This window comes from Phoxinus phoxinus (genome assembly GCF_949152265.1).
Source record: "Phoxinus phoxinus genome assembly, chromosome: 19".
NCBI lineage: Eukaryota > Metazoa > Chordata > Actinopteri > Cypriniformes > Leuciscidae > Phoxinus > Phoxinus phoxinus.
In genome coordinates this window covers 13,836,134-13,846,825 of record NC_136894.1, presented here as the reverse complement: position 1 = coordinate 13,846,825, position 10,692 = coordinate 13,836,134, and the positions used below count along the sequence as shown (strand labels likewise).

Here is a 10,692-nt window from a genome sequence, read left to right as displayed (position 1 = left end):
GCATCTTCTCATGACTAGATAAAAGAAAAAGAGCGAGCCTTTTCAGTAAAGGTCCCTTAGACTATTGAACCGCATCCCCATATATACTATTTATAATTTTTCGTTTATAAACATATTTGTATAGACTTGTATTTACTAATATTTAGGTATCGGCTTTGTCAGTGACTTTTTTGTTGCTTTACTGTGGATTTTTTATTTGTTTTATTTTACCCTAGATAATATGTATGTCTATTTTCGTTATTATTATCAGTGAACTTAAAAAAAGGTATCAAACCTTCCGAAATGTGTTTGCAAACACCAACATGCAGTGACATATTCCGCTTAAATGCAATGACAAACTACTCCCCAACCCGCATTTGAATAATAAAAAATCTTCCCCCCCCCCGTGGCTTACATGAAATATCGCGAGATTTGTACGGACGCTATTCACCAAAGATACGCCAATACCGTCGCCCCTGTAGCCGCAAGGGAGATTACGCAAGAAATGTGACGTACGCTTGTCGCGCGTGGGCTGGACCGTGAGTTGGAGAAAGGGAATGTCGGACGGTGAGAGATCGGTTACAGAGGCGTCCGGGAGCGTCAACAGAATGGGTAAGAATTTAGTCCCTGTCGCTTTATTAAACTCAAACTGTCAAACTCTTCTGTAAGTAGGTTTATAGGTTCATGTGGGCAGTGTGTTTTTAATACGCGTGCTTTGTTGCGCGCGGTAGATGCGTTTCCTGAGCGCGTTAATAGACAAATAGATCTGCTCAAGCTCTCGGTTTGTAACGTTAATCTTGACTCTTTCTGTCATATCCTGACATTTACTGTCTCTTTTCTCAAATAAGGCAATTAATTGAGAGGTTTCACTTACGATATACTGTGAGTGGTAAGACAACATGATCGTATCAGATAGTAATGCAATGGAACTGAATCATAAGCATATTCCTGTGCCATGGTATTTTCATTGTTTCTAAGGTACCTCAAAGAATGTCATGATGAACAAAACATCGTGTTAACATAATCATTTGTTCAGAAAACCATGAAAATACTAGCTAGGGTCAACGCTACGACCAGACATTTGTAGCTCTAGTGTTTCCATTTGGAGGAACACCTTCTTGTGTTTGTCACTCTCAGCTTTATAGAAATAACGTTACTCCAATGAGTATGTTGCAGTAGGTCAGGGTCTGGTCCTGCTCCTGGAGCCTGCCTTCCAGCAGAGTTTAGCTCCAGCCCCGACTAAACGCACATGAACCAGCTAATCAAGGTCTTCAGGATCACTAGAAACTTCCAGACAGGTGTGTTGGAGTTAAACACCTGAAAGTGGCCCTCCAGGAGCAGGATTGGACACCCTAGCTGATGTAGAGAATTGATCACTTGCTATTGGATGAATGGAAGTATAGATACTAGATTAAAGGATGAAAGAACGGATAGAGAGATGGATTGACAAATGGGTGGATTGATGGATGGATGCATAGATAGATAGATAGATAGATATATCCACAGATACAAATAATTCACTATACAGATACAATATGTACATTGATTAATCACAAAATTATTTGTTGTTTCATTTAACATTAATTGCACGAACAACTTTTCTTCTTCTTCCCAATTGTCGTTTGGTGACGATTAAGCTAAGTTTGCGTGAACCAGAAGTTGCAGCCGACTTCAGTAATGTGACATTATATTAAATAGAGGGCAGGGCTTGATTTTGGGGCACCTCCTCACCATCTCTAGCTGGCAGCAGACTGACGCTTACAGGTGTTTGGTTAAGGACGTTTTGCTCAAGCCGTCAAACTGATGTCATCAGAGAAGGAATGCCGTTTCACAGGGAAGCACGTCTTCAGATTCTGACCTTAGATTACGAAGACAAACACATTTTCTTTTGTGGATTAACTTGCATGGATTAATTGTTCATTACAAGACTAGTACTGTGTGCTAACAAAGTAAATATGGGAAATTGGGAATCAATTATGATTTCATGCTGACTTTAAGGGGGATCCAGTAATGTAGATTGTCAAGCACAAACCACCCGCAATACACTTTTACTGTACTGAAGGTTAGTCATACTAAACATTCTCCCTTGCTATTGTCTAGTTCGTATTTAAGATGTTGCATCATGTGAATTACTTGATTTTACCTTTAATTTTAAACAACATAACGTCTTGTATGAAGCCTCAGTCTTCATACAGAAGAACTGTTCTATAAATTTGTCTTCTTAGCAACACACAGCAGGATCGTATATGAGTTAGATCTCATGAGATCTCTGGTGGGGTGAAGACCCTGTTGGGCTCTTGTTCAGTGAGAAGAATTCGCTCTTTATTTATTCCCATCATGTTTGGATCACATGGCTACTGCTTGAATCGTTCTTGTCCATTCACATGTGACTCTGTATTTTTTCCCATGGTTAGTCCTGAGGCCTCATTTATAAAACGCAGCCAGATACAATCAAATTTTATTTGATCCTAAATTCCGTGGATTTTATCTTGGCTCAAAAGGGAATAAATCAAGATATAGGCAACTAAGCCAACTGAAGAGCATTTGTAGAAACGTTTTGAGGTCAAATACCAGTAATTAAATTAATAATCTTTTATGAAAATATAAAAATGAATAGCAATCACAATATGCACAAATTATTATGCCTACATGCACATGTTGAACAGAAGTTTATGAAGAGGTAGCATTTATTTTATTTAAAAAATAAAATGTTATTTTTTTGTGTGCAAATCGCTCGGCTCTGTTGGGTTGTTTCCTCTACTTCAATGGTGTCCACACCATACAATTTTATGTAACATTGTTCCCCTGTATTAATTGCTGAATTTGCCAAATTTGTCAAGATATTTGACTGTTTTATTTCAGACATTCTATATAGCTAACAGGATAGCTAATTCACCCAAAAATTAGAATTCTGTCATCATTTACTCATCCTCAGTCATTTCAAACCTGCTTGACTAAATTCTATGGGACGCAAAATAAGATATTTTGAAGAATGTTGGTATGTAATAGTGATGTGACGAGACACTTGTCTCATGAAACGAAACACGAGATTGGGTTCACGAGAACGAGAAAAGATTTTTGCACAAGATTTTATAGAAATCGTCAATGACAAAATTCATGACTGGAGTCTGCAGGTGCATGTTGACATTTTTTAACTAGGGCTGGGAATCGATTAAAAAAGTTAACTAGGCTAATTGCACAATTAGCTGTAATTAATCGCAATTAATTGCATTTCCCCCATGCTTGTAATCATCAATATTTAAACGTAGAATCACCTAGGCCTAATTAAATACAGAAAAAAAGGAACAGAAAATAGCACTATATTCAAATAATATTAAACTTCAATATATCAATATATTATTCTTCATTCAGTTCTATGCAACATACTCCGATTTAACAGATTTTTTTTGTTGTACTTATCAAAATTAAGTGCCTATAGTCCTACAAAGCTATTATTACCAGAGCATGTGATCAGAGCAGGTCATTTTACCATTGTTGCCCAGCATGGCTATACCAGCTCAGTAGGGCTATTTCAAACAGAAGGTACTGAGAAATTTCACGTTATTTGAGCGGACTTTGCTTTTCCAGTGTGTGATCGATACATGATTGGAGTGTTTGGGACGTGAACGACAGAGCAGAACGCGCAGCTCAAACATAGAGCGGAACATTGAGCAGAGAGCGCAGCTCGCCCACACACACACACACACATAACGGACAGGAGCGGAAAAGACCCGCTCGTGAAACCTGATCACCGAACATGGAGAGGCGGGGCGGCATAATTACGGCTTGTATTTTCTGCCTTTTTTCTCTTTTGACCAAAAAACGAAAATGCCATTTTCGGCGGCCGAAAATACGGTGCATCCAGCTTCTATGGTATTTGAATTCAGCTTTGCTAATTGTACACAGCATCCTTGTTTTGTCAAATGCGCCATCAGGCAACTTTTGCTTTCCTCCTAAAACTCCATCCTTGTCCTTCTCCATCATGACAGGGTGACTTGGTCCGGCACATTCGCAATAGCAGCCAACAGGAAGTCATTAAAACAAGCCAAAAAAAGTGCTGCGTCAATTGCGTAATTTAAAAAAAAAAAATGCGTTAAACATCTAAAATGAATCGCAAAGATTAACCCGTTAATTCCCCCAGCCCTAGTTTTAACTAATAATCTTGTAATGAATGTAATTTCAGTTCTACTTTATGAGTATGAATTATCAAATGCATTGAAAGACAGCAATATACAAGCACTGTAAAATGTTTTGCCACAAACTCAACTGACTGGCTTCTATCTTGTATGATTTCATGAGTCTCTTCAGACCTTACTGTACATGAATTCTGCTTTGTGATCAGTTTTTTTTTTCATAGTCTTATTAAGTGCAAACAATAGTGCAACCATAATCCGAGTACTCTCTCAATATTCAAAGTGCAAACAGACCAGAGCCACAAACACAGTCCAAAGATAGGTTTGATATTGGGAGACAGGCTGATTTGATATTGTATGTAGCCTAATTTGCGCGCATCAGGGAGATTGTTACTTTCACTCTCGGATTTGTGATCGCACGTACTCTGTGTATAGGGAGCAGCGATGCTGAGCACGCATTCTACAAGATTAGACATTTATCAGACGTAAATCCTCCGCCATCGTCACGCGATCAGTAAACTGTGATTCCTGCTGCTCTGTGTGGATGAGCAGATGTTTACAATAGTTTACAATGGTTTTTATTTTTATAAAAATAGCAAAACGACACTCAAGGCGCTAATGTGAATATAGCGGCATATTCTATGCTAATTTCACCCTCACACTCTATCATGGCGATATCATGAGACGGATTTTCACTCAACGAGAAATCTCGTCCCATTTTGTGGGTCACACCCATAGTATGCAAGTATGTAACCAAGTTTTTGTGACCATAGACTTCCATTGGACAAAAGTTGGACAAAATAATAGCATGAGGGTTTTTGGATGAACTTCAACTACCCCTTTAATGGCAACTTTGGCAAGTAATCAAGATATTGATTGGTTTACCCACCTCTAAACATAACAGTGTTTGTTTAATAGCCTATATCGATTAGATGGTTTACGTGGGTGGTTCCTGAATAAAAAAAAGATGCTGTGTGGACCAGGTCCTTTGTCAGTAGTCAAAAGTCTGGCTGTGTGGGACCAGCTGAGCTTATGGCTCAGGGTCTGCCATTCTTGTGGATATAAACCTATTTTGGTCCTGAATGCAGATGTGGTAGTGACTTTATTGTGTCTTTGAGTAGGATGTAAAGTGAATAGTTTACAGAATGTTTGTCTGACTCTGAACTGTGGGTGGTCAGAATAGCCTTTATGGAGCGGATTGTCTGACCGGTTTCATTGAGTGTGTGATGAGAAAACCAGGCAGAGGCAGTTGCTGTTGCGATGAGTTGACAAGATCCTGGTTTTCTATGATTTCTGCGAAACATGGACGGAATCGCGTAAGCCAGTCATAAAAATGGAATTTACTGTAGAATATCATGGAATTTGAAAAATGTTGTATAAATAAATAAAAAAACTTTACAGTTAATTGGATCATGATATAGACCAGTGTCTGTGAATAAGAGGTTTTGTCTATTTGTCTATCCTATCTTTAAAGAAATAAAAAATTTTTTTATCCATTTATTAACAGTAAACTCCTTTTGCACAGCATTTGCATCAGTAATTGTTTAATTTTCATTTGGTTACATTTTGTGAAATTATTTGATTATTTATTATTGCATTTAAAATTAACCACTAAAACAGAAATTAAATGGAAAACAGATTTTGGAAAATAAAATGAAATTTACAAAAAATGGCATAGAAATTAAAATGAAAATGGATTTCAATTGGGCCCTCCTTTTTTTGCCTAAATACATGCACAATCTATGGTTTAGTTAAGGTCATTATCATTTTTCTTATATACTGTATGAACTGCAGTTTGCATTTAATTGTGAAGTTCTGGTCCAAAATGTTTTATGTAAAAAAGGGATATCATAACCGTTTCTTAGACCATACTCATTTTCATTGCACTGTCTATCTGCCTTTCTTTTTTTACTGCTTTAGTTTTAGGCTACCACATCTCTTCCGGCAGTTAAGCCACATACAAAAACATGTCATTGTCGCTCTCTCTCTTTCTCTCTCACTCTCTCTCTCTCTTCCCTTTTGATCTCTGCAAGATGAAGCTTTTGGTTAGGTGTCATCTAAAAATTCCTTCTAAGTTGCTGTTCACGTCACTTATTTTGCACACTCAAGTTTCTTATTTTAAAATTAGACGCACGACAAGCAGATGAGCGTTGTGACGACCCAGCTAGATGAAAAATTTCCAACTTTTCAGAATGCTGCAAGCGCAGCGCAGGTAATGTGACAAGAGCCAACCAATCTGTTAGAAGAATTTAAAAGTTATTATCAGTTAGTAATGGTTATTCTACATTGCCTTTTCAGTTCAAATGGTAGTCTAATTACCTCAGACAAATCCAGAGCCGTTGTGCAGGAGAGATGGTTTCACAGCAGAAGCTCTGTTTGCTGATGCTTGGGCCAACACTTTTTAGAAGATCATCAGACTGTTCTTTGTCCACTCTGAAATAGGCCTTGAATCTCTCATCGTCCAGGTGGAGCTCTTGGATTGGTTGGTGAAATTCTCAGTGTTTTCTTGCCGTTTTCCTTCTTTTAGACGCAACATGTGAACTTCCCCTAAGAGGAATAGTTCTCCCAAAAATGCAAGTTCTGCCATCATTTACTCACCCTCATTATGTTCCAAACCTTTATGCCTTGATTCTGTGGCACGTTTTGATTAACTGTTTACATTTATTTCCATGTACTGTATGAAGGCATTCATCTGTCCAATAATAACCCACTTCAGTGACCCAGAATGTAACCTTGAGGTACAGTCGTCATGTATATCATATGTGTGAGCCTTGACATGATTTATTTTTGGTTGTGTTACTCCTTGTGGACCATTTCTGTCAATGCTACACCACAGGAAAATCCAGTTGGGCTTTTTTTGGGTCTCTGGCATGTTCCTCATGGCGGTCTGAGGTTCTTTTTGTTGGTGTGTGTGTGGTTGAGACCATCAACATTTGCATGGGTTCATTTGTTTAGGTTAATTCAGATGTTCCCCTTCAAACATGCTGAGCATCTAATTTTTTATAGTTTTTTAGCCTTGAAGAAGGAACATAATTTACGCCCTCCCCGTTTACCCCGTGAGATCAGACAGCGTGCATGTGTGTACTTGAGTGTTTCTCACACCTCAACACCTGCCCTTGAACACCAAACGGTTACATCAGCAAGAAGTGGTCCAGGACATTCATATCTAGGGATGCAACGGTACACGGTAAAATCCCGGACCGTTCGGTCAGCCCTGAACGGGACAATCTACCCTCGTGTCCCGCGGGACTTCGGTTTTGCCATTGAGTTCGCGCTGATCCTTTTAGTTTTTGCTTTACACGCCATCAGGTGCGTGCGTTTGCCTGTCCAGGCAGACGAAAGCCCGCCACAGTTGCCAACTCTCGCAATGTGTGTGTTTATTTGCGTCTATCATAGCTTACAGCGTCGCGCGCGCCTGCACGTTGAACGTGATTTTTCCTCCAATGAGGGGGATTTGGGGGCGGATTCGGCGGAATGTTTTGACGAATTATGCCACAGCACTTATATTATTGCACTGATTGGCTATAGCTGTGAGCAGACAGTGTCAATCAATGTATTGGAGATTGTGAAAACGGCAACCGTGACCATAGATGTAAAGAAAACGAAGTTGCTTGTCAGATTTTCCTAAAAAGCAACCATATTTTTTTAATAAGCCCAAAAAAAACGCTTGAATATTCTAAAGTGTGTTTGTTTACATTTTGTATTTCATAAGTGATAGTTGAAGAGGTTGTATTACTTGGTGTTGTTCAGTACAGACTAGAGTGTTAATTTATTCCATACCCATTGATGTTCTTCCTACTGTGGCATTCTGTTTATGCTCATAAGAAAAATAAAATATTTTTTGGATGAAATAGCCTCTTTCTGCACAAAACATGTACCGAAACCGAACCGAGACCGTGGTCCAAAAACCGAGGTACGGACCGTACCGTGGGCTATCTGTACCGTTGCACCCCTATTCATATCAGTCTTTCATATTTGGTTTTGAGAAAGAGCATTGCTTATCCATTGTGTGGATGGGTAAAATGGAGTAAGGCCGTGTGTCCAACAAAGCTTTTTTTCACGCGGCTGGCATGTTTTTTCAATTGTTTTCAATAGGAGCGCCGCGTTTTTAAAACACCTACATGAAAAACATTAAAAGCACTGTTTATTTATTTTGTATGTTTGTTCTGTTGTATTTATTTGTGCTATTGCTCGTATTTAATTATTTGTTCTTATTTTATTACTTGTCTTTAACAATATTTGAAATTAATTTATATGAGTTAGGCTAGTAGTTTTTGGTGGCATAAGCTTATTTGTTAAGGTTATGGGTCAAAAACAATGAAAACAATAACCAGGCCTATTTAATTAAATTTGATTTATGTATTACATTTTTGTGTTAGTGCCAGTGAAAATTTTGGCAGGGCTATTGAAAATTTAAACCGCCTTCCTGACCGGGCCAGTAGAAAAAAATCCTTAGCGTTGAATCCTGAATATATTCCGTAGATAGCCTTTTGGTTTTTATTGCTGGATTCTTTATTCTGTTCGCGCAAATTTGTATTCGCAAATTTTATAGAAGTGATTCTCACTTTCTCAAAAATTTTGCTCCATTCCTATCACAAAGCTAACTTAATACTTCAGGAGATATTGAATCTAATGCATGAGTCGTCTGAGCTACCGTAACCTTTACAGTACGTTGCAGCATACTTTCTGAATCATCATCAAACTTGCATCTATTCAGCTGCATACGTGTCCCTCCCTTCAGGACGTTTCCTTTTGTAGTGTAAGCAGAATGAAATGAAGGTTTTGATAGTCAAATGAGTTGGGGGTTTTATGTGCTGCAATCACAGATATTTGATGATTTTCAGTTTCAGAAGAAAGCAATTCTATTCAGAGAAGGCCTGATTTATTCAGTGAGATGATTTTTACTGGCAGCGTAAGCGCTGTGGAAGTCTAGTTCTGAAGCCCAATTGCTGTCCTTCCTGTAATTCTGTATGTTTAGAGAAGTGGTTTAGTTGTTCAGCACTAGGCAAACACTATGTGCTGTACATTTTTGTGGTTTGTATCAGAACTAAAATAGGTTGGGTATTAACAGAAGCTTCCACAGATGTGTTTTGTTCTCAAACTTATTTCATTGATTTGGCATCAGCACAGTAATAGGTCATTAGTCATTTTACACCTGGTATTAACATCTTGTTTTAACTGGTAATAATGTGACCATTGAAGGTGGTTTGGAGACTGTTCACAGATGTGTATCCACTTGAGATTGGATCACCTGAGATTGATGTTTATACCTGGTGTTCTATAATTTATTATTCATTGGCTGTCAATTAAACCTGAGCCAATGATTGTGGTGAAGCTCTTAGTGAATCGCAGACCAGCAGTTTCAGATGAAAACCTCTTAATGCACTTTAGCGGTTATCTATATTTTCTCATTTTCTCTCTTTCTGTTTTATTTTGTGTATGTGGATACCTCTTTCCCTTCCTGGTGGAATCTGATCCGCTTGTCCATCCATTCATCCATCAATCTGTGGAACAACACGATCTGAATGCTCTCCAAAGTAGCAGTAAGTATGCATACAATCATTTCAAACACCTTGACAAAACACAAAAAACATGTCGGTTCAAAAGGGCAGCTGTGTGCAACTTGTTATTTTTTGACACCCACTTGTCAGAGTAGAAAGGAAGTCATACTGTATTCACATGTTTTCACGATGGCAGAGAAAACTCTGCTCTGCTATTCACTGTTACTTAGCAAAATACTCTGTTCATAGGCTCCACCAAGTCGTGGTTATCCATGTGGTTACTATAAAGACATGGGGTGGACTTTTTGTTTTGTTTTGCACAAGCAAGCATTGACATTTTCTTCAGAAAATGTAAACGAATATCGGTTTTAAATGATAATTTGTCTTAAAGCCCTTGCTTTTAACTAATTACATTGTTATAGCCAAATTTCTATGATATTGTTTAAGTGTCAAACCCAATCTTTCTGTTTTTGAAGATTAATCTTGTTAACAGTAATCATGTGTAGTCATGGATTATTTGTAGTGTTTTGTCAGACTAGCATGACAAAGCCGTTGACTGTTTGGTTTTGGTCTACAGCAACAGAAGAACCTTGAGGGGTACGTGGGATTCGCAAATCTCCCCAACCAAGTGTACAGAAAGTCCGTGAAGAGGGGCTTTGAGTTCACTCTCATGGTCGTCGGTGAGTACCTCCTGTCCAGTTCATCCCACTGCTGTCCACAGAATTCCTCTCTTTTTTTTTCTTTTTTTTCTTAAATTAAAGCTCATTTGTTATTTGAGGAGAATTATAACTAAATTCTGCACCAACCTTTTTGGAATATCTGCTAGACCTTTTCTTTAATTTAAAAGTCATTTTTGATAAACCTTAAAAATGGATAGTTCACCTGAAAAAGAGCTTGACATTTCTAATTCACTGGAATTAGAACAGTCTGTTAGATTTCTTCTTTTATGTTTCACAGAAAACAAGGTAATATGGTTTGGTACAACTTTTCATTTATGGGTGAATTATCCTTTAAAAAAAAAAAACGTTGCATGTCCTTTTGAGGTTTGCGACATATGGAAAAAAAGTTATTGAATGAAA

The 10,692-nt window shown here is 38.0% G+C and overlaps 1 protein-coding gene across 2 annotated transcripts in view; it reads left to right on the top strand.

Moving 5' to 3' along the window:
• septin7a (septin 7a) overlaps nt 1–10,692 on the top strand; it is a 55,975-nt gene continuing 45,283 nt past the window's right edge. For both annotated transcript variants that reach the window (XM_079590619.1, XM_079590618.1), the window contains exons 1-2: nt 1–591; nt 10,191–10,293. In XM_079590619.1, the coding sequence (XP_079446745.1) occupies nt 10,284–10,293 (10 nt within the window). In that variant the 5' untranslated portion in view covers nt 1–591; nt 10,191–10,283. The remainder of the gene's footprint in view (nt 592–10,190; nt 10,294–10,692) is intronic.